General features: G+C 34.9%; 4 protein-coding genes across 4 annotated transcripts; 2 read left to right on the forward strand and 2 right to left on the reverse strand.

Moving 5' to 3' along the window:
• Positions 1-11: 11 nt before the first annotated feature.
• On the forward strand, positions 12-2,425 carry LOC116011415 (protein translation factor SUI1 homolog). Its single transcript, XM_031250975.1, has 5 exons — positions 12-155; positions 997-1,105; positions 1,389-1,594; positions 1,747-1,800; positions 2,179-2,425. The coding sequence occupies exons 2-5, from the start codon at positions 1,069-1,071 to the stop codon at positions 2,221-2,223; spliced, it is 342 nt and encodes a 113-aa protein (XP_031106835.1). The 5' UTR covers positions 12-155; positions 997-1,068; the 3' UTR covers positions 2,224-2,425.
• Positions 2,426-4,065: 1,640 nt separating this feature from the next.
• LOC116005701 (thiamine thiazole synthase, chloroplastic-like) lies at positions 4,066-5,841 on the forward strand. The gene is made up of 3 exons (XM_031245943.1): positions 4,066-4,488; positions 4,719-5,279; positions 5,498-5,841. Exons 1-3 carry the CDS (start codon positions 4,123-4,125, stop codon positions 5,657-5,659), a joined length of 1,089 nt encoding a protein of 362 aa, XP_031101803.1. The 5' UTR covers positions 4,066-4,122; the 3' UTR covers positions 5,660-5,841.
• Positions 5,842-6,429: 588 nt separating this feature from the next.
• LOC116011362 (small G protein signaling modulator 1-like) lies at positions 6,430-12,232 on the reverse strand. Its single transcript, XM_031250921.1, has 11 exons — positions 11,682-12,232; positions 10,294-10,389; positions 10,046-10,149; positions 9,481-9,641; positions 9,002-9,079; positions 8,614-8,736; positions 7,828-7,916; positions 7,531-7,636; positions 7,327-7,424; positions 6,957-7,220; positions 6,430-6,795 (listed from the first exon to the last, which is right to left on the reverse strand). The coding sequence occupies exons 1-11, from the start codon at positions 11,769-11,771 to the stop codon at positions 6,703-6,705; spliced, it is 1,302 nt and encodes a 433-aa protein (XP_031106781.1). The 5' UTR covers positions 11,772-12,232; the 3' UTR covers positions 6,430-6,702.
• A 2,509-nt stretch (positions 12,233-14,741) lies between these two features.
• Positions 14,742-22,684, reverse strand: LOC116010390 (protein disulfide isomerase-like 5-4). The gene is made up of 15 exons (XM_031249777.1): positions 22,483-22,684; positions 20,938-21,028; positions 20,612-20,706; positions 20,296-20,353; positions 19,751-19,932; positions 19,596-19,653; positions 19,357-19,397; positions 19,133-19,207; positions 18,473-18,529; positions 17,870-17,936; positions 17,140-17,286; positions 16,531-16,755; positions 15,343-15,492; positions 15,172-15,249; positions 14,742-14,993 (listed from the first exon to the last, which is right to left on the reverse strand). Exons 1-15 carry the CDS (start codon positions 22,521-22,523, stop codon positions 14,916-14,918), a joined length of 1,443 nt encoding a protein of 480 aa, XP_031105637.1. The 5' UTR covers positions 22,524-22,684; the 3' UTR covers positions 14,742-14,915.
• Between the last annotated feature and the right edge of the window lie 2,008 nt (positions 22,685-24,692).

The following is a 24,692-nucleotide window of genomic DNA, read 5'->3' on the forward strand; positions in this document are numbered from 1 at the left end:
TTTATCGATGCAGCTTAAACCAGCACGCGTAGCAAGTATCAACCGGTGGGCGTTTCACACTTCTTTTCTCTCTCAGCCTTATCCGGATCTAGGGTCTGCTCCATCGTCACTCTCCTCCATCTCTCCCTCCCCACCTCACCCTACGTCCCGATCAGGTACGCATACGGGTGGATCTTAGCGGATCCGAGTTTAATTAAGCTTTACATGTCTGTTCAATTCGCTAATTTCCTAGAACGGTCGGGTATAAGCTTTAGATATCGGATGTAATTTCAATTTCTTCTGCGTGTTAATGATTTTTTTTTGTCTGATAGTTTTCATGATTTTGTTTGCTGTCGGTTTTGATTTGGGTTTATTGCCTCTGATTGTTATGTAAATTCAATTTCCTAACAGGATTTCAGCTCGATGTTTAAATATTTCTTCTTTTCGTTTTCGATCTGATCTTAAAGCCGCTATTCTCTCTCTTATTATTATTTTTTAAATAGTGAGTGGAATAAAACTGCTTCGTATATGTAACTGGTAGCTTTGTGTTTATTTGACGCAGTTGTTTCCCTGATTGATTCAGTTATTTGGGTTTAATTGTTTGTGAGGTTGTGAAATTGAAGGTCTAAAACTGCTTTTTAATCCGGACTCAACGAATGTTCCGATTTTCTGCTCTTTTGGGTTTTCTTTTGTGTGTTCTAGGGGAGGGGGCTGCTGTGGATTTAGATTGATATATAGGTTATTTTGTTAGTTTTTTACTTTCTTTCCAGCACGTCAACCCTAATTTATGTTTGAACCTTCAAAATTTTGTTCTGTGACATGGTTTATGGATGGATGTTAGTGAGTCTATACAGATAATTACTTTATGTTGTGTAACTAATAAATTTGATTACTTTATTTGCAATTCCAATCTATTTATTGTTTTCTCAAAATTGTTTCATAGTTTGTATATGCATGTGAATTTGGATAATTTTTGCTTCTGAAAATACTGATGCAAAATTTCCCGTTTCTTTCTAGGCCTGAGAATCCAAGATTAGCTCAGAAGATTTGATTGTGTGTGTAGCGCCTTTCAGTTATCAACCAATTTTCATGTCTGATCTCGACCTCCAGATTCCCTCCACCTTTGGTACAGTCTTCTTTACTCCCATATTCATTTGCTGTGGCAAAAACTTTTGCATTTAAGAACTTAAACTGTATTTGGTGAAAAATATATATGGAGTATCAATTGTTCATGTAATTTTCAAGTGGAGAGTAGACTTTGGTGGTATCAAGTTGAGTAAAAGAGTAATAAGAATACTATTTTATGTTATTTATATTGCCACCAATGCCACATTGAGTTTTAAGTGATACTTTTTTTTTTCTTTTCCATTATATGTGCTTGACATATTTGTGCTTTTTTATCTGCTCAGATCCTTTTGCCGAGGCAAATGCTGAAAATTCTGGTGCTGGGTCAAAAGACTATGTGCACATTCGTGTTCAGCAGCGAAATGGTAGGAAAAGCTTGACAACTGTGCAGGGGTTGAAGAAAGAATTCAGCTATAATAAAATACTGAAGGACCTTAAGAAAGAATTTTGCTGCAATGGAACCGTTGTTCAGGACCCTGAACTAGGCCAGGTGCACTAATATTTCTGTATTTTGTTTGATTATATATATATATATATATATATATATATATATATATATATATATATTCTTGATCATCATAAGTAATAATAACGATCTCAGTGTTGTTGCTAATCAACCTTGTGAACATTTCTTTTTTGTAGGTTATTCAGCTTCAAGGTGACCAGCGGAAGAATGTGTCTACCTTCCTTGTCCAGGTAACCTTCAATGACTTAGATAATACTTTGGATATAATACATGCTCTTGAGGGGCAAGGTGGTCAGTTAGGCTAGGCAACCATCATTAGTTCAGGCACATGGTTCATTACTATTAGTTACTTTACACTCATTTGCCTTGTCTGAGGGCAATCCAGTCTTGTGAAAATTAGTTCTCTGATTACCTGCTGTTTTTGAAGTTGTAATAACAGTCTTATGAGAATTCTGATGCTCTTCTCATTCATTTGTTTAGTTCTTTTTATGACTCTGCATATCATAAGGGAGCTTTGATGAATGGTTTAATTTGGGGTTTGTTTGTGGTTTTTTTCTGACTCTATCATAAATTTCTTCAACTGATAAGTTCCTTGAAATTGGAAACAGGCTGGAATTGTGAAGAAGGAACACATCAAAATTCATGGTTTCTGATCTGACCGCCAACAGCATCCTAGTTACCATTTGTTTTGTTGGTGCTGAAAACTCCTATCTGAATAATAGTTACATTTTGTTGTTCTAGTGATTTGGAAAAAGTTGTGTTGTTTACCTATTGGACTGTGTGTTTGTGTTATGGGATATTATTCTCTTCTATTTGCAAGTAATTATGATACCTACCATCTTGTCGTTGGAGAAAGATTGGTTGTCGATTAACTTTGTTTTTGGTTTTCTGTAACTGATTGCTAAAAATCTAAAATAGATTTTCGCATGGAAATTATGGTATAAAAATGTGTACAGACTACAGGGGCAGAGTCTAATCACAAATCACAACTGTGAACCAGCCAACTAGGACATAGATACCTTTAATATATACGTTGTGTCTAAATTTACCTATTATGTTTAATTATTATTTATTAGTTAATTTTTTTTACTTACAGGGTATTTTTATTTTTTAAAATTTAATTTTGTGTTTAATATAACTTTTGATAAGTTTTTTTTTTTTTAATATATAATTTTTTATAATAATATTAAACTTAATATTATAAAAATTGAATTGTAAATAATTTCAGTGAAACCCAATTATATATATGATAGATTGAAAGGTTCATATGCAATTTTTATACCATGGACAAGGGTTTACATTATACTATGGATCTTGGTGTATATGTAATTATGTATGTGTCTTGTGTTGTAATTTTTTTGTCTAAATTTTGTACTTTAAAAAAGTTAAAGTAATCGATATAAGATCCACAACAACGTTGTGTGGATCTAGTCCATGATATAAATTGTAGTTCATGTGAGAACAAAAATCATTAACAATTGAGGATTTTATAATGATAATTAGTATTACTCTATTTGTGTGAACGTTATTATAAAATTTGTATAAACAATTGTATTCGGATAATCCTTGTTCATAGTTGTATCATATCATCAAATAAAACCCAGCATCCATAAGTTGGTTTTATGGTGGCAAGAATGTTAATGAATAGTGATTACCTTGGACGGTTCTGATTCAAAATAATTCAAATTTAACCTTACAGGATACAATTGACAATTCCAATCAAGGCAGATATTTTGTTTGAAAGAAATGCCAATTAAGTTGAAAGCGACAAAATATGATGAATGCTTTTCCTTCCCATCACACTTTTCAGCCTAGCCTGCTAAGGTGACAAAAACAAGATATTGATGCTCTTTCCATCACGAGATTGATTGGTACACCAAAAAGTGAACCCTGCATGCCCGTTAAAGTCATTAATAGGGAAGTTTTTGTGAAAACTATAAAATAGGATTACCATTTTCTGTGTAGGCAAAAGAAACAATAATCACAATTGCAGTTTTCTCTCTCTACCAACAACCATACCTATACACGCATAATACATGACTAATTAATTAGCTATCATTCTTTCATTTTTTTTTAAGAATTCATTCTTCCCGGGTTTATTTTTCCTGAACATTATTTCTTCCATACTACAATAATATTATATATTTTTTAAACTATTCCATTCTGTAGGTTTTTTTTATTATAAAGAATTCATTCTTCTAGTTTAAACATCAACTTTATTTATAACACTCAATATAATTAAAATATTAATACTAAATAATAAATTAAAAATAGATTTCAAAAACTAAAACAATATCATTCTTTCTTATTTTGTCCAAAAATTCCTGCCTTGACTCCTTGAGAATATACCCTGCCCTCGGTAGAACCGGACAAAGTCACCACGTTCATGATTCACCATTTTAGGCCCTTCAATTTCTATCCTCTCCTTGCCACGTGTCCTTGCTGACCATATATCCATCAGATATTTTCTCAATCACCTCACCTTCATCTCCTTCTTTAAATACACTCTACTCTCTACTCAATCTCCAACCATTCTCTCAAGTTTTCATTTCATGGCAACCATGGCTTCTACCTTGGCTTCCTCAGTATCCAAAACCTCTTTCTTGGATGCTCAGAAATCCTTCTTCCATGGAACCCCTGCCGTCTCTTCACAATCAAGGTCTTTTATACAGCCCCTCAAATCCTCTATTCCAAGAAACATGGCTATCTCCATGTCCGCTTCGGCTTCCAATCCTCCTCCTTACGATCTCAAAAGCTTCACATTTGATCCAATCAAGGAATCCATTGTTTCTCGGGAGATGACGAGGAGGTACATGACGGATATGATCACCTTCGCCGATACCGACGTCATTGTTGTCGGCGCTGGATCTGCTGGTCTCTCTTGCGCTTATGAGCTCAGTAAGAACCCTAATGTTCAGGTACGTATTTTTGATTCGCCCAATCTCCTTGCTAAGTTTTTCAGTTTTTTTTTTAGATCAGATAGATTTGACTAGATTACTAAGTAGTTTGGTTGTAGAATCTAAGAGTGAAAGTAATATAAGTTCCCTACAAAGTTTCGAGTGTTTCCTTTAACTTCTTGCCTAATTTGTTCAAGTGGAGGAGAGGAAGGGGCGGGAGCCTAATATAAACTGGATTGGTTGATGTGTAGGTGGCGATAATAGAGCAATCTGTGAGCCCGGGCGGAGGCGCGTGGCTGGGCGGGCAACTGTTTTCCGCTATGGTGGTTCGCAAGCCGGCCCATCTGTTCCTGGACGAGCTGGGCGTGGAGTACGACGAGCAAGACAACTACGTGGTGATCAAGCACGCGGCGCTGTTCACGTCGACGATCATGAGCAAGCTGCTGAGCAGGCCGAACGTGAAGCTGTTCAACGCGGTGGCGGCGGAGGATTTGATCGTGAAGGGCGGGAGAGTGGGCGGCGTGGTCACCAACTGGGCTCTGGTGTCGATGAACCACGACACGCAGTCGTGCATGGACCCCAACGTGATGGAGGCGAAAGTGGTGGTGAGCTCCTGCGGCCACGATGGCCCGTTTGGGGCTACCGGAGTTAAGAGGCTTAGGAGCATTGGGATGATCGAAAGTGTCCCCGGGATGAAAGCTTTGGATATGAACACGGCGGAGGACGCCATCGTGAGGCTGACTAGAGAAATCGTGCCCGGGATGATTGTCACCGGCATGGAGGTCGCCGAAATCGATGGAGCACCAAGAATGGTAAGCACCTCCCATATACATTCATAGCTGATCTGCTCAAACTAAGAAGGTGTATACATTCATACTAATTCATAGCTGATCTGTTCAAATTAAGAAGGTAGTTGAACTGCTAATTTTATGATTAGCAAGTTAAGGCGGACTAATTTGATTGGATTGTCCCAAAATTGATGTTTTTTGTTGAAAATGATGAAAATTGTTGATGATATGATGTGATGCAGGGACCGACGTTTGGAGCGATGATGATATCAGGGCAGAAGGCGGCGCATTTGGCACTGAAAGCTCTAGGAATGGCTAATGCTATTGATGGAACAGAGGTTGGAAGCGTTCACCCAGAGCTGATAATGGCTGCGGCTGATGATTCGGATGTGGTGGATGCTTAATTCATTAGAAGAGACAGAGGAGCTTAGCTGAGACCTGAGAGGCCATAAATTCAAGCAGATCGAGTGGTATTAAGTATTTTGCTAGCTAGATTTCGAGATGGGTATGTATGTTGGTCTGCGTAATCAAATGAAGGACATCCATGAATAATATATCCTTAATTTTAAACTTTGCTTGCTTATCACATCACAATGTACTCTATAATGTACTTGTGCTCATCGTACCTACTTTCTGTCGGAGACCAACCCAGAGATCGACCCTAACCCAGAGATCAACCAAACAAATAACTTAATAACACAAATAACTACACATAATATAATATAATAGCTACAAATAATTACACATAATATAATAGCTATAACCTGTCAACTGCAGATACAGAATATATTAACTACAAATACAGAATATATTAACTACAAATACAAGATCTGAATCTAAAAATTATTTTTTGACCAGTTTCTACAATGTAAGTAGGCCATAATCCATGATATAATTTGTCTAAGGCCTCACTTTCTCCAAGTGACCCTTCCACTTGGGCTTCGTTTGTTGGGCCATGCCTAATATGTCCATTAGTGAGGATTGCTGTAATGAATTATGCTATTTTGGAGTTATCAATATCAAACCTGTTTTCTTCTCCTGATTTCACCAATTTCTTCATTGTTATTGAACCTAAGCTCAATTTTCCTACTTATCTTTCCCAAACTCAGGCCTTTTACAGTTGAATTGTGCATATGTGGGGTATTGGGAGTTAAACATAGCGTTTCAATATATGTACGTTTGGAGGGTCTTTGCATTACAACATAAAACAGGTATGTAGAGTTTACTCACACTACGTGTGTGTGTGTGTGTGTTATGATTCATCATCTGAAATACAACAATACAATAGTTGATGCAAATACATTGTAAGAACTTAATCCATAATATTAAAAAGAAAAAACAAAAAACAAAAAACCAAGCTTTTGCTATGTACCATTTCTAAAGATTTCCAGTATTAGGTTCATGTTTCTGTGTTTATTTCACAATCAGAATTCCTTCCACATCTCATCTACTTCACCTTTTTAAGGTATTTCTTGTGAATTTTGAGCGCGCCATTGCATGCTTTTTTCGCGTCTAGGTTGCCCGTTGTGTCATTTAGTATCTGCAAAATGATAACGGAATATGAATCCCGTGTTAGGATCAATTCACATACAGGAAAAAGACTACAATGGACAATATATACCAACTGCAGGAATGACATGAGAGTGTTATGTAGTAAACGTTTACTGCGTTTAATGTGAGACGAGACAACACGAAGCTAACCTTAACAACGTCGTCCAGTCCCCGAGCCTCTGCCAACAGCTTGGGGCTTTTTTCTTTGAGGACACTGGCAACAAGGAAAACCGAGAGTGGGAGGGGAGCCACTGAATTATTTTTTCCTGCATTTTTCATGTATGCTCTCTCGTATTTCCCATACTCGCTTTTTGTCTTCGTTTTCCCTTTTGATCCTTCAGATTTTTCGTTAGATGATTCAGGATCTTCATACAGCAAGAACAGCGTTGGATCGTACTCTAGCGCCCACATCATCTGTTCAAAATCGACCAAGCAAAGAATGAATGAATGAAAATCACATGATCTTCATAAAGGGCAGATTTCCATTACTAATGGGATTGGAAAAGAGATTCAATCTTACCTCCCATAGAAACAATGAATCGCCAAAAGAAAATTCACGACGGAACAAAACCATAAGCATTCTAAAGGCAAACAGATAATCACCTCCACCTAAGGTCTCTGCACGCAAAAATTAGGAAGTGATTTACTTTCTCGCCTCTACGCAATAAGAAAATTTTAAGAACTATAAAGAAAAAAGCATGAAAAGATTTAGAGAAATGCATACCTAAGTGCTTATGGAGTTTAGGATCAATAACTTGGGTAACTGTGGCCAGATTACTAAGCTGCATTTCTACTCCGACAGAACTTTCAGTGCATTTGAAATTTCCTCGCTTCAAAATTCCCAACAACCGCATAAGCAACTAAAGTGTTTTTCTAATAACAAGAACGACCATATAGAACATCCAATAGGATCGATAGCTATTCTCGTGACTAAATAAATAAGAACATAATAGTACATGGGAAAACTCATTGGAGTTAAACCGTTTGTCAAAGAATGTAAAATGCATGTACTTATACCTACCAGTCTACGCATCAAGTGTTGGAAGCACCAAAACGCATCCCCTTCATCTTCAAGAAGAATTATCATGGGGGAGCAAAGGTCGCTCATACCTGCTCACCATATTTAAGGTCAAACTTAGCAGCAACAATAACATATATATATATACATGCGAATTAAAATATGTGTAGAAATGAATACTAAGTTGATGGGTAGAATTTTATCCACTAACTATATGTTTAGTAACTGAGATACAAGCAGTTTAAACTAATACACATCATGTTATTTAGCTAGACTCTTCTCGTTGAGAATATGCATAGAGTATATGATCTTTAAAACAACTAGAAATTGCAAAAACTATAAAAGACACTGACCCTGTTTGGTAAAATGGTTGTTAGCTGATTGGATTAGAGGGTATGATTACTTGATAACATTAGCTTATTGTAAAAAAATGTTTGGTAAATTAGCTGCAAGCTTATAGCTGTTTGATATAATTTCTTTTCTCAAAAAGCTAATTGAAAAAGTTGCTTTGAGCAACATTTTGAATTTTAGCATTTTGGAGTTACAAAAAGTTGATTAACCAAACACTTATATTGATTTTTTAACTAAGTCAAACAACTAATAGTAGTCAAATAAGCCAAAATGGGCTAATAGGCTAACTATTTTACCAAACAGGGTCACTCTCCTGTAAGGAAAAGAGTCCTATCTCAGTGCTCACAAAATTGAATAGGGTATGTGCAATAACACTCTTTGGAACAATAATTAAGGGGCAAAGGTGAAGCAAAATATTGCAAGAGTTGGTAGACACACCTTGACAGTAGCCAATATCTTTGTCAAACCAGGCATAAACGGCTAGAATATCCCAAAGTTTTGCAAGATTCTCTTGTTTCTCATAGAATATTAGTGTCCTATCCGTCCGGAAAACATCAAGACCTATCATAGATATTAATCCGACAATGAAATGTTACAAGACATAACCAAAGACACCATCAATTAAGGAAAGAAAAGAAATAAGCTGTAAGAATAATTTCATAACTAGTATATTGATGATTCTTGAATTGCAAATCAAATAAATAGTTAAAATGAAATGGGCAGAAGAGTGGGAGGAGAACAGAACCTAGATAAATACTTTGTGAAATTAATGAGTAGAAAGGGGAAGACAAAACAAGAAATCATATTATATTTGCAGAAAAACAACCTATCTGATGCAACGTGAGTTTCCACTGAACTATTCTTTGATCTGTTTCCTTCACCAAGTCTGGGTCATTCAAAGAACCTGAATTGCAAGGTTAAAAGCATTAGCATCAAATCACTGCAAGTGCCAAAGACCTTCTGGTCGAGAGGGATAAGCTTGTGACTCAATATAGGTGGTCACCGGTTCCATCTCCAACCCTTTCAGATATATTTTTTAAAAAGTTACAAATCAAATCACTGAAAGTGGGTGGGTTCGAGCCTCAGTGGAGGAAATGCTGACTCTTTGTGCTTCAGTAGGTTGAGAAAGTAGTTATGAACAGATATTACATTGTAACAGAGTTAGTAGTACTCAAAAAAAAAAAAAAAAAAAAAAANAAAAAAAAAAAAAAAAAAAAAAACCACTGAAAGTGCACGCACATCCAGAAAATATCGACTACAAGCTATACACACATCAAAAGCAGAGCATGAAATCTCCACCCCTACCATTCTCGGTTGGCCTTTGGGCCCCATTTGCCTCTTGAAGCACTAAAGGATCTTGAGTAGGATAGCCATCCTCTGTGATTACAGGTGCAGTAATAAATCTGCCACTTCCAATCATGGAAAATATTTGGCGGCATTCTTCTTTCAATACCGCATACTGCTCCCTGGAAACAGACATAAGAAAATTGCACTAACTAACAAATTACTACAATGGTAACAGATTTGAAACTTGTGAAATCTTTTAACATTGCAACCAAGAATTCCACTATGTTAGAAGACTTTAGCATCTGGTTTTACATTCGAGATCCTTCCATCCATTCAATGCCAGAAAATAGCAACACAAGAACAAATCATGTTCAATATCCCATGATAAAAGGCTCAATACACACACACACAATTAAGGTTGAAGCATCTATCTTTCTTTGCTAAAAGTGGAAGCTATTTATTCAACATTCCCCAAGAGAATTAGATCGACTGGAATTAAGAATAGTCAAAAAGTCAAAATCCCTTAGTATGGTAAACAGTAAATAATTCCCTCCATGGCAAAATTGTAAGGAAGACAGTGTACCTCCGACGTTGTCTTATCTGATCTCGTTCTCCAAAAGTGCTTTTTGGATCATAACAACCCAGTAAAAATTCCCAAACTTCGCCTCTAATTGAGGGATGTATACCCTATGTAGTCACAAATATTGCTAGTCAATATAATGCTAACTTGATGTACTCTAGAAGAATTATTAAAATCAAACAAAATGTATTTACCAATATTTTTTCCTGAATAAATCTGAAACAATTTCCTAACCATGATCTAAAACTCACCCCACGATAAATTCTTCTAAGTATTTTGCCAATATTGAGATAACCTTCTGGAGTAAATGCAGCTTCCCATCTCCTTGAACTTAGGGTTTTCCCAGCCTGAACAAGAAGATATAGATAGCTTCAGTAGAGCAATGTAGAATAATAAACAAAGCCAGTGAGAAAAGATATATGCAATAACGAAAGCTTATAAACTACCACAACGGGATTCAGATGATTTTCCAGACACACATCATCCAATATATATTATATTTATCAGAAAAAAGAGAACACCTTATTAATAATACCGTGAAATCATTCAACTAAGGATTCCCACAAATTGAAATCCAGGAAAACAAATGGAGTAATAAATAAAGTGAATATGAATACAAAGTATCCTAATGTTTATTATCCTAGTAACAAAGTGAGGATACCGATAGATCCAATTCCAAAGATGGCATCTGCATAAATACATAGTTGCGATAATCTAAAAGATAAAATTTATCCATTCAATAGAAAGGGTTCTAATATTTTAGGTTTCAAGCATGTGCATATTTTCATAATTTTGTTGAGTGTGCACTTCCTAGATTCTGGCATTCCTCGACGTGGCTGGGCGCCGCCTAGCGCCTAGGCGTGATTTTTGCAACCATGGCTTTACCAAATTGTGAAATTTGATTCTCAATAAGGACACATCTATTAATAACAAGTTACAAATAGACCAGTCAATGAACTCTCCTTCACAGAGAGAAAGACCCTAACTTCTAAAATCATTGTCCAATCAGTGTTTCATCATGCTCACTTTACTTCTGTTTTTAGTAAATAATTCCCTTTCTCCCTAAATTAAGCTAAGTCCGAAGTGGTAGCCACACTGCACAAGTATACAAGGAATCAACTTCGCTTTCTTTTTTGCAAAATTAGCTTAAAGTTCACAGCAGCGTGCAAAAGAAAATAAATTACGAACAATTTGCCCTACATCATCAAATACTCATACACTGATTTGCTAAGTTAATTGCATTTCCATGTCTGCTAGGACATAAAAATACCGAATACGGTCCACATTACTAATATTCAAAAGATTGGCATAGCTAACTAAGCTAAGACATGTATGTCCATGACATTTTCAACAAGAGCACAGATATATCAACATATCCAGGTCAAACTATAACTCAACACAAAATTTAACACCTTACTAACCAAAGCAAAAAAGTTCATGATAGACAAAAATGAAACTAATTGTCCCCTAAAACCAGAAAAGTTCCCATATGATGCAATTGTTACAGACCAAACACTTTTTCAGATTATGTGAACTCTGAACTTGTGAAGGCATGATCTATAAACCTCAATTGTTTTCATAGAAGTTCTTCAATCTCAGTTCTTTGGAATCTCAACGCGAGAAAAAGGAAAATGCAAACCTTGACTCTAAACTTGGTTTTGGGGACATCCGTGCATTGAGGCCGGACCTCGTAGAATGAATCACCAGAATCTCCAAGGTCCTTCCACATTACTGAAAGTATCTACAAGAACAATCCACAAAGAATCCAATCCCAGCACAGCTCCTGAGCCCAGATCAGAAGAAGAATCAAGAATGGTGGGCCCAGATCACCGCGCCTCTTCGTTGGCAGTTCAGCAGGCTTCTTGACAGAGATTCAAGAGACCCTTTCAAAGCAAAGAGAATATTGAATAAAAAAAAGAAAGAAAAAAAAGATCTTTTTTTTCCTTACAATTTTTACTTTTCGTAATGGTGAAAGAGTGAATGGTAGCTTAATAAAGATGTTGGTAGTTATGGGCAGCGGCGGCGGTGCGGTGTTAGTAGGTGGCGAAGGTGGCGGGTTTTGTTTGCCAATCTGTATTGGAACAAATCCAACACAAAACCATTAACTGTCGCCACAGTCAACGACCACCATCTTTTCGCGGGTAAGAGACTCAATAAACTTTGGATGACGCGCTAATGGTTAAGCGTATCCGAGGCGCAGTTAGTCTGGTCAATGTCAACTTAATTTGCTGACACAGTCCAGGGTCGTTTGAAGGGGTTGAGGGGAGAAAAGCAGATTTTTTTTTTTGAGAAAAGCAGATAACTTCACTCGTTCAACCTCTTCCACTCATACATCATTGTTAAGAAAAATGCTATTGATAGAGTAAATTAGATGAGAATAGAGATTTAGAATTATAGCATGAGATTAGAGATTAGATTATTTGAAGTTTAAGGAAATATAATATTTCAGAAATCTTGTAAAAATAATTCAAGGTCAATTGGTCAATTTAGTGTGAACTGGAATAATTTGATGAATTGAATGAAGGTGTGGAGAAGATATCTTTCAGTTAGGTAGATAAGGTCTATTTATATTTAAGGTCCAAGTAGAAGAGGATTTATACTTAAGGTCCAAGTAGAAGAGGTATATTTATACTTGAGGTCCAGCTTGATGGAGTACTGATGTTCCCACCTGATCGGTTAGGAACGTCTAAGAGGATCAAGCACTTGGGTAGTCTGGCAGGTGTAGGGCTCTTCCACCATATCCAAAAGGTCTAAACAACCTGATCGGTTAGGAACGTCTAAGAGGATCAAGCACTTGGGTAGTCTGACAGGTGTAGGGCTCTTCCACCTAGTTAGTATTGTGAAGTTATCGGAGTCATGGTGCCTATTCCATAGGGTTTGGTGTTTTTTTTTAATACTACTAACTCTGAAGCACAATGAGACCTAGTTAGTATTGTGAAGTTATCGGACTCAAGCACAACGAGATGAGGCTCAAACCCACTCCCATCATCCATGTGGGAGTGTTAACGGGGACACCGGATGCCACTTGACCACAAGGTCTTTGGCATTGGGTTTGGTGTTTATTGAATTATAATTTGGCTCCCATATAGCTCCATCATAAACCTATTACTTTCTATGATGCAAAAATTGTCAAGAAAGTAGATGAGATAGTTTTTTTTTTTTTTAAGAGTAAAGAAATGTCATTAACAAGCTTCAAAAAACAAAGTTTCAACAATAAAAGAGGAAGGGGAAGAGAGTCACTCCCTGTCATCAGACATAGAAAGGGATTCCCGAATTAACAGATGGGCAATCCTATTCGTTTATCGCTTAGCAAAAGAAATAAAGACATTAAACAAAGTTGATAAAGTATCTTTAACATCTAATAATATTAAATCAAACTGAGAAACTTGATTGGACTCCTGCAAGCCATAGATTAGTGAAAACAATCAGTCTCCACTTAAGCCCCTTTCACTAATGGTCATTCAATTAGAGATTGCATTCTGGTTTTTAGTGGTGTTTGCATCATTTTTGCTGATGTGAAAATTCATGTAGATCTCGTTTTGCTGACATGGAATCCAGATAACTAGTCTTAGGTAATCTCATTTTGGTCAGTTGATTACATATTGACTAGGTATCGTATATGCTTCCAAGAATTTTTTCTTTTAAAAAAAAATTGTTTCTTCCTAGTCTATGTATTTGTTGTTGTCATTTACCTAAACACTCTATGGTAGCTTCAATTAGGAGTACTTATTGTTCGATCGTGCAGCTTGGACAAATTTTAGTTTGAGAACTTATAGGAAGTGAGCTCAGTCACCTAGTAACTCGACCAGTTGGAACCACATGAACCAGTAGTTTGTAAACCTATAAGAGAAAATGTAAGATTATTTGAGATCCTAATGGAGTTCAAGAGCACTAACCAAGCAAGTGCTCTCTCATAGGCCAAAGTACTTGCGAAACACAAGCACATCAACCATTCAGGTAAAGACCACGTAAGGGAACTAAACACGAATATCCATCATTGTGAAGAATTATCGATCGAGCACAAGATTATTGACCAATTATAAAATCTTAAATATTTATATCTTGTGATAAGTATATCTAATTATAATAACTGATACTAAAAATAATTCAACTCATGATTTTATATATAAATGTGTTTTGAGAATTTAATTTAAACTTTTTAATTATATGCAATCCGCATAAATTTTGATACTATATTTTTTTTAAAATAATTGTATAAGTATCTTTAAAAAAAATAATTGTATAAGTTAATTTTAAAATAATTTGTCCCAACTTATAAAAATCAAGTTATGTTAGATTTCTTTTATATTAAGATGATCATAATTAAGAGATCTAAAGTGAAATAAAATGATTATTTTAATGTTTAATTTTTCAGTTGATTTTGGGTAAAAACACTTCACGTGATACATGTAATACCTTTACTACAAATAATACATGTCTCATGTGAATACGTGATAGGCCTCACACAACCTTTTGTGTCAATGTTTCGCTCCATATAAATAATTTTCTCAGCCTTTATTGTCAGCAGCTGAGGCTAGGATGTCGAACAAATTTGTTAGTTTAGCTTCATTGTAAATAAAGTAAACAGGTAAAAAAAAAAAAAAAAAAAAAAAACTTTTTTTTAAACACATCAACAGTGTTTTTTTTTTTTTCTCTCTTCTCCTGTAAGTCCAACCAAAAACCCACTCTGCAAATATAATCTATCAACTCTCCCCTCTACCTAAGGAAAAAAGGGCCCTTTTGGGGATGCTTTAATTTGCAAGTCCAACCATGTGGAGTACTAGAAAATATTTTACAACTTTTATTGTAATTTGACAATGTAATATGTTGAAACTAGAGTGAGTTGTCTGTATAGTTATGAACTCTGAGAACATTAAAAATTCTTTCCTAGCTCAACTTTTCGCATCAGTCTCATAGTATTGTGCAGAATTGAATCCAATATACCAGCTACCTGCAAACAGCAGGAGAAACAAAAGAGGCATCAGCAATACAGGGTCAACTAAATTGGTCTTATTCCGTAGGGTACAGATACCAATGCATTATGTAAAAATAAATAAGTACTCCGTAAATAAAAAGGTGTGTGAATGGTGTGCAACTGGAGCAGGGAGGGTGAAGAGAGAAAAACTAACCGTAAAAACACCCCCGATAATAGCGCAGACATTTGTAAGAAAGTGCGAGAAGGATTTTGCATTTTCTTTAATGATGACCTGATTGCAAAACAAAGACATTAACACCAATGGAAAACAGAGAGAATGGTTGGTAATAATTCCAACATGTATGCAGTTGGACTTTTGGAATACCTGCATTGCTGATGGCACAACATGAAACTTTGCGACAGGTAGGTCAAAACTGTGAACCAGACTACTGTGAGCTGTGTACTCGTACTCCTCCACTAATTTATAGGATCTTGTCATAACCTCTGTTTTCACCACTTGAATGTAATGCTCAATCTGCAAGACAGTCGGGTTCAAGAAATATAGCAAGGCTTCGAGCTCCAGGTTTAATTAAAAATGAAATAAAACAATAAAAGATGAAATGAAGTTAACAATAGCAACTCACTATCATCAGCCGCACCAAGCAAATAAAGAATTCCATTCCATTTATTTTATCGTCTAATATTTTAGAATCACATAAGAGGTTTTACCTATCCAACTATATCTCTTGTATCAGCTAAAAGGTATTCCAAATCAAAGTCAGCAGACACTAACTATTGCCATCAGTCCTTATTGTAGGTGTCAAGTTTACTAACTTCAATCCTCGTAAATAAATGGCATTTCCCTCCATCCAGGACAAATTGTCCACTTTGACCACACAGATTAGAAGAGTATATTTAATAAATTTTTTCAAAATTTTCTATATTAAATGTGATTCCGTATTTTATTACTTCAAATTCTTAAAGGGTATTTTAGGTAATAAAATTATAAGTATTGTTGAATTTATTGAATAGGACTATTTTTGTTGGACATCCCAATATAGTAAGGATAGTTTTTAACAGAAAAAGGGAGTGCAATATTCAAGAAGCCACAAACTCAATGTCATTTCAGTCAAAAGTCTCAAGTTTGCTCATCATGCAAGTATTGTGGAGGAAAAATAACAGAAAGGGGCCCTGTTTACTTAACATAAAAATTGGGGCAAAGGAAAATGTTTTACAGAGAAAAATTTTTCCCTGTTTAAAAGTTTTTCCAGTTTATAGTATTGGAATAAAAAATAAAAATAAAACATGTAAAATGTTTTATGCATTTTTTGATACATAAAGGCCTAAAGGCATAAAAGTGAGTTCTTCTGGAAAAACTGTATACATGCTTTTCAGGTCAGTGAACAATGTAAAATTATAAATCATAAAATATTTTACATGTAAAATATTTTATGCAAGTTTAATTCAAAGTGAACTGGGCACAAAAGAATTCAGGGAAGAAACACTTATCGAATGTAGATACAAAATCTAAAACTAGCAATTAGGAGATGCAACAGAAAAGTAGGAAGCTTACGGTAACATTTTCACTGGAATCCTTTGGATTAGTAATGTATGTTTTGCCACTCAGCTTGTCATAGTTTTGACCAAGGTATGGTAGCAACCTCTTCACATCACTCATTTCCCTAGAACTTATCATCTTACCAAATGAAAAACGGGAAATTACATGCGACATGTTCATCTGAGAACCATCAAATGAATGAGCCCCTGAATGAGCTGAAATAACAAGATTGCCTGGAACCTGCAGAAAATAAGACAGTGATTTTTATCTTTTTCAAAGCATTCCTAAACATCCAAAGAGACAGAAGATAATAGCCCCATATAACATCTACAAGACTAAAATATCCTGAAAAGCAATGCTGACCAACACAAACTATGAGCTTCCAAAGTGTCTGTTTGTCCCTCTACATTTCAACTGCATTTATACTAATTTTTCTTTGGGCAAAGAGAAGGGTGGTTGGTGGTGGAGTTGGGTACACTGTCATCCAAAGGGACTTGAAATCTGAGCCTTTGGATAAAATATAATTTCCAGAGTCCAGTATGTGTCATTTTTTGCCCCTTTAAAAGGTTAACTAAGATAAGAAATATCCATTTGTATTTTCATGACCATAGATGAATAACACACCTTCTTAACACGTACAAAACCTTCAATTCTGCAGCCTCCAGTTGCTGGTGCGGGCCTCTTTGTACCATTTGCCAGTTTGTTAGACTTGCCATCAGAAGCAACCCTTTGAGACTCCAATGAAATAGGTGCAACCAGTTCTTCCATTGTCTGCAATAAGAAAGTATCAGGCATGTCTCTCCTATAATAGGCAATATGCATATTGCATGAGAAACACTCCAAGGGTGCATCTGCTTCAAGTAATCACATTCTTAGGAATCTCACATTAACTAAGAATTTTGGGGGGGGGGGAATGAAATTCCAGGGAACATGACAAAAAATGAACTACAAAACTATTCGCAGAAATCTCACATAAACTCCGGAAATATCAGATTCCAAGAAACCAAACAAGAGCATATAACATTTGCTTAGGTAATGTGAGATTTCTGAGCACATAACGTGAACCAAACACCCACTAAGGTTTCACAACATCTCCATCACTGTAGAAACACTTCAACAGTTCAATATGTAATGTGCCAAGCATTTGCAAGGGCAACATGCTGTCTTACATTTTAACTTCCACTCTCGCTTTCTCTTCAATCCCCACACACACCCACCCCGCCCTTAAAAAAAACAAAAAAAAACAAAAAAAACAAAAAACCCAAAAAAAAATAAAAATACAAAACAAACTATTAAGTATTGTTTCTTCATTCCAAATAATCTTTGTCAAATCAGATTCAAACTTTGCTCTTACCTTTACCAGGCTCTCTGTATCTCGATCACCATAATATGACTCATGCTCATGGTGCCCATGATCCTCTCTGTATCAGAAGCACATAGAGAAAGAAAAAAGTAAACAGAGATGCATAAAGCACAAATTGAAGACAAAATTGTTACGACTAAATGCATTTTCTACAAGTTAATTAATAAATTTAAAATATTCTTTCTGTCTAGCAATTTAAACATATTTAAGTTCACGCATGGAATTACTCCTTTCCCCCTTTTCACTGCCTAGAAAGTTCAAAGTGTTATCCTTTCTCTTCCATTTCATTGGAGATGGAATGCCCCAAAAAACTTCAGCTAAATCATCAGTTCCGCCAGTTTGGATCTACAATTCAGAAACAAAGACATATTGCAAAAGAAGGCTTTGATACTTATGCTGAGAATGCCAGGATGATATCCCCCTCTCCGGGATACAATTTTAGCTGGTTGTATTTTTCAAATGCTCAATAACTCCTTATAATAACAAGCATATCAAATAATGAGGCAGTGTTCTAAATATTACCTTAGAAGCATACACAACAATCCAAAATTTTTCAAAAGGGAGATGGCACATTAAATACAGCCCCAAACTTACTTAAGATCGCTCCCTTTCCTGAAGATGCGAATAGATGGATACCCCTGTATGTGATTCCTGAATATTTATTACTGGTTATTGTAAGCAAGAGGATGTAGATAAATGAATAGGCAAGCACTAACAAAGTTACAGAGTTTGCAAAGAAATGGAAGTCTAAAGACTAAGTCAGTTAGCACAAAAACCAACAAAGTCTCAGCAGCAGCTATATCATTAGAGAACAGAATACATTATTAGATTATGAAAATGTAAAGAAATATGATACTGTTCTTAAGATAACTTCAAAAATTAATGAATTTCTCAAAACAAGTAGCTTGAAAACATAAAATTAAGAGATGAGTCCATTCAGCAAGACAATAAATCTTGAAAAACTGAAAAACTATGCACCACTGCCTAATAGTAAGTTAAGGTAAAAAATATAAAATCATACCAAGAATAAAAAAAACCTAACAAAAAATGCATCCAACTTTGAGAAAGAAGGATGCCAAAAAGAATGTTTTTCTAATGTCATGAATGATAATGGAAACAAACGATTTTTGTGTTGGATAAATATTTGAGAATCTATAACCAAAATTAAGACTAATATATGAGAGCACAGCTGCAAGAACAGATTCCTTGAGAGAAACAAACAAATAAAGAAAAAATAGTTCATTTCAGAAGTACCTTTTACATAAATCAACTTCTTCAGTGCAATCAACCTTTCCCAAAAGGATTCGTCCATCCATCTCTGGATCATACCTAAGAGGCCAAAAATGAAGTTTCATAGGAGAATTTGAAGGGCAGAGTATCATGAAAATGCTAGAACTCCACTTCAGAAGTGAAATGCAGTTCAGCAGGCAAAAGTTATTTCCGACATTGTTATAAAAGGATAAAAGAAACTACTAGACCTTTCTTTTATGATTTTGGCTGCTTTTTCCCATGAAGGTTTCTGATATTTCAAGATACCAGCCACCAAAAAAAATATAAATAAAACAAAGTTGTTAGTCAGCCATCAATTGCATACCCTTAGATTAAGAATTCTAAAATAAAGCCTCCACAACATCAAGGCATGTAGATTAATCTATGCCATATATATTGCAAAACTGGGAATTTAATCAACATGAGCCATAAGTGAATAAAAAAGTACCAAACGGTTGCTCCAATAGCACCACGGAGCATAGAAATTCACAACTAGAATTGGGTATCTGAAAAAGAGACATGACTAGAATCAGCTGATGATGTAACATCAAAAGTATCAAGGCAGTTAAACAGAAGGTTCATGGTTCAAATGGATCAACTTACTCATGAACTATTCTATCAAAAGTACGGCCATTTAGTGAAATGGCACCTTCACCATACTCTTCATCTACTTCCTCATCATGCTTAACAGCAACAATTGCTCCAGATTGAAATTCAGAACCAGTATGCCTCAAATTTGAATCTATGGAATACTTACGCACTGTTTTTGTAATATTCAACCTATTCTGAGGTGAGGAGAGGGCACAGTCAGACTCATAATTCATAATTATATCAAAAGGGCATCCCCATAAAATAAAAACTATCAGAAAACAGAGCAAGATAAAGTTAACTTTTTGAAGCCAATTACACAATGTATTTTATTGGACAATCATTTCATGGCCAATTATGTTTTCATTAAAATTCCAAAACATACATCCACACTGAGGAGGTTCAAAATTCATAGCCAATTATGTTGAGTTCATTAAATCTCTAAAACATGCATCCACCCCAAGGACGTTCACAAGCAATGTGCAATCATCTTTTGATGAAAAAAAGAAAAGACAGAGAGTCAGGGAGAAAGTCCATAAGTATCTGATTCTGAGACTTACTGTTCCCAAGACATCAATCACATCCACAGATGCAAACTCACAAGACAATGCTGGAAAACTGCAGCATAATTCAACAAAATGTGAGACTAATATAATTGGTCAGCAAATCTAGGGAACATAAATTGAATTCCCCCAGTTCAATGAAGAAGAGTTTTGTGCTGGACAAAGATAGATACCAATCTTTTCAACGAATCACCTTTTCCTATAAGTAATGGTTAAGAGAGAGAGAGAGAGAGAGAGAGAGAAGAAGAAGAAACAAACAAACAAAGAAAAAAAGTACAAGCATTCTTTGAACAACAAAGAAACTCCAATATACCTAAGATTAAAATCAATTCGCAAGAAATCTCCATCAGAACTCTTGTCAACGACAATTGAAGTTGTGGTGCTCACTGTCATGTAATTGTTTAATTCCTGTAAAGATGAAGACATGACTGCATTTGGATTTCTTTTTCTTTTCATGCAATAGGTATGTACTAAAGTCTATAACAATAAAACATGATATTGCTAGAGTGAGGCCAGAGCATATCCATCTGAAACTTAATGAATATTGCACTAAAACAGTCATAAATAATTATCAACTTCTACCACATCTATGTAAAAGAAAGAAAGGTTCAACCACTAAATAAAAGGTTACACTCTTACCATTCCAAACAAAAACACCATGCAAAGTGCTGCTATAATGGACAACCCAGCACCAGATAATGATGCCTCAGTCAGATCTCTGGGAATCTTCCTATAAAGGAATAAGTTAAAAAGTTAGACTCCTGCTTGCAAAAAAAAAAAAAAAGTTCCTATTTAACAGTCTATAACTTTCTGTGCCAAGAGATAAACATACCCATGTGAGGATGCAATATTGGACACACACAATTTTTTTTATGCATGTAATTATGGAATAAGTAAGCAAACAAACAAAGAAGATTTTAACTAACTATAAATTCATTAGTGGCCCCATGCTAGTCTCATTCTTCATCTTGTTTCAGCATTGAACAACAGGGTTCACGCTTGATAAAAAGAAGCACTGATGGATTGATGGAACCGTAGCTGTAGGTACTAGATCTTCTTTTGATAGGAAGAAGATGCCTCCCAAATCAGACTCCATCTCAAATTATTTTACTAGTTACTATGTATGTTACTGTCTAATAAAAGTTATCCAATTTTAAGTAATTTTTTTCAAAGAAAGAACCATTAGTTTAGCCCATGGAATAATTAAAGATAGGAATTTATGTTCTAGGGGTTTTAACAGCTGCGTCTTCAGAGGTCGTTCCTTCTGCCATATGAAAATTCCCAAGTTTCTGCAAGAAGAAATGCACAGAACCAACTCCAGCACATTAATGTCGTCATGCACTGTCATGACCTAGTATATAACCCCAGACCTTTTCTTTCTTCTTCACAGCTGCAAATGTCCATTCCTCTCTCACTAATAAGGTTAAGAGGCTTTGCAAACTTATGAAGATATTTCAGAAAAACTCTGATTATTTAAAAGATCAATACCTGCTCTATAAAAACTCTGATTATTTAAAAAATTAATGTAGGGGAAATATCAGTAAATGCCAAAGGCTGGACTTGGAGACTGAAAGAATGTGCATTTACTCAAATTCCTCTGTGGTCAATTTTTTTCTCACGAATAGTCATACTTCCTCCAATAGTATATTATATTTCCCCTTCTGTTATTCAGTTATTCAATTATAGACACAGGTGATTCAAATTTCAAACATAAGACTTTAAAAAAAAAAAATTATTCCCTTACCAATCAAAATAGAAACAAACAAACAACAAAAACAAAAAGCTATCTTAACATACCCATCGCTAGCTCAGTTCTACTTGTAATTGGATTTTATATCGCATAACAAACGTGAATTGAAAGAAGAATCAGGCTTCGCCATGTTAACTTTCGAGAAACGAATTTAACAGCTTCGGTCAGTCCTTAGTCCATGGAAGTCGTGAAAAATCAAATGCATAGTCAAACGGAAGCAACACAAAACTCGCTAACTCAGCTATGGGATGAGCTATCAAACAAACACCATAGATACATAGGAAAATCAAATGGGAATTCCACCCACAACCATGTACCAACAACCAAATGCCGAACAAAACAACTCGACGAACTAATTAACAAATGCAAACAAAAAAAAAATATTTAAAAAAAAAAAAAGGCGCTTGAAAAATCGAGGGTTGCGAATGTTTAACCTGTAGAAATCAACGGATTTGAGTTTACCGGTTGAAAACATGGCTCCAAAGGAAGATAGAAATGTAAAGCAATACAAAATTTGAGCTATTATTGCCTCAAAAAGCGGGATTCCTTCGATTTCTGCCTCTCCCGCCGCGTATCTCGGTGTCCGTGTCAGAGACACAGTGATGCGAAGCGATGGACGCAGGGAAAGAATTAGGCAGTCTAATTTTAGAATGAATAACCAGATCTTGAATTTGTGGGCCCATTTTATGGTACAACATTTTACTGCACTATAAGAAAATGGTGTTTCCTCTGCTGTCATGCTTACTATTTATGGGTCAAACAAACGGTTTATTTTATTTAATTTAATATTTTTTATTTATTTTTAAATTTAATTATTTTGTGTTTACTAATATTTTTAGTGTAATTTTTAAAAATATGAATTTTATATATTAATATATTAAATTTAATATTATAAAAAGTTGAATTAAAAATAATTCCAATCAAGTATTATTATCAAATCTAAAATGAACGGATATACGAGTAGTAATTAAGATATCATTAATAAAGTAGTACCCAGCACACCCACCCTACTGGCTACTTCTGCTATTTTCACTAGATTTCTTCTCACCAGTACCGTACCAAACACACCCACCCTAGTGCTGCCATTTCTTCTCATCATTTCAAGCCGATCGAACGGAACTGATGATCTAATTATGTGAGGACATCTGCTCCATCGTTGGATGTATTATAAACTCGATTAATGGGAAGATGAGATACTCTAATTGTGATTTGTGAAGACATAATTTCACATATGGGACCTTGATCCGGCCCGGATGGAATTGAAGTGGATTCTCTCATTATGAAAAGAAATTAGAAATGCATGTAAGGGTGTGTATATATCACCCACCTAGAGCGCATATAATATTTAGGAGGCAACACTTTTTGGAAAAATTATCTAAAAATGGAATTTAAAAAGGTAAGTTTGTTGTTAAAAAAAAATAATTTTTGAGACATGTTTTTTGTACAGTCCGCTTTCAACTTGAATCAGGTTATAGTGAATTTGAAATATCTTAATTGAGATAATTAGTTTGATCAAAGTTGTATACCTATTAGTTTGTCTATGAGTATATATGGCTATTAAAATTGACCAATTTTTTCGTTTGAGATTTGTCTTAGGAAATTTAAAGTCTTTCGAAATAGTAGTTTTTATCGGTGTGTAACTTTAGGGTCGTTCCATTAAAAATATGGACACTATCTAATTGTTTAATTTGGACATTCATTGTTTTAGTTCTGATATGCAATATAAATATAATAGAATAAAACTCTAAAGACAAAGACAATAATAGAGAGACATGGACATAGAAAGAGAGCAATATTTTTAACATTTAAATTTCGCTAGCTATAATAATATAAATTTCTATTTATAAAGGTAAGAAACATAATCTCAAAAGACCTCAAAAAGATGAATATAGAAGTATAGAAGATCTAAAAATCTCTATAACTGAGGTAATTGAGTGATTTGAGTCTAACTTCATTTGAACTTCAAGTTATTGTATTCTATGAAAAAAAAATTTAAAATGTACTAAAAAAATTTGTCCAAATATAATACATAAAAATTTAACAAAGAAAATAATACAATTCAAAAGTTAATTTTAAAACGTCATGTGCATATTTAAATACAAAATTTTGATGTCAATTCCTTCTAAAATTTTGTCTTCAATTACAATTAAGACTCAACTATAACTTCTAAAACAATAATTATCAAGTATAAAAAATAATAGATTATATTGATAAAAATAAAAAAAATAAATAAAACCCAACTATTGGGGGGCCTGTGTTGTGTCAGGACCGACATTGTGTAACCTCTTTGGATTTTGCCTATCGACTTGTTGATGCGTACACGGATTGTTTCCCGCAATAAGTGCACACTCAAGGAATCACTCAAGAACCTTTCGTGTCCAAAAGAGGATCTTACCTTGTAGACTCTTGAATTTTGAGATCCCAACTCTACAAATGCCTCACCAAACTAACAAATAATACTCTCAACCCTTAGATTATTAAGCAAGGCTAAGAATTAGAGTATTAGGAATCTAGCACTAGAATTAAGATACAAAAATAAAATTAGCTATATAATATGAGTAATAGTATTCTTTTTGGGTTTTTGGATATGTGTGTGAATATAAAGAACAAGATAAAGGGATAAACTAGCTTCTCACTAGCCTAC

Source organism: Ipomoea triloba, chromosome 2, assembly GCF_003576645.1.
Source record: "Ipomoea triloba cultivar NCNSP0323 chromosome 2, ASM357664v1".
Lineage (NCBI taxonomy): Eukaryota > Viridiplantae > Streptophyta > Magnoliopsida > Solanales > Convolvulaceae > Ipomoea > Ipomoea triloba.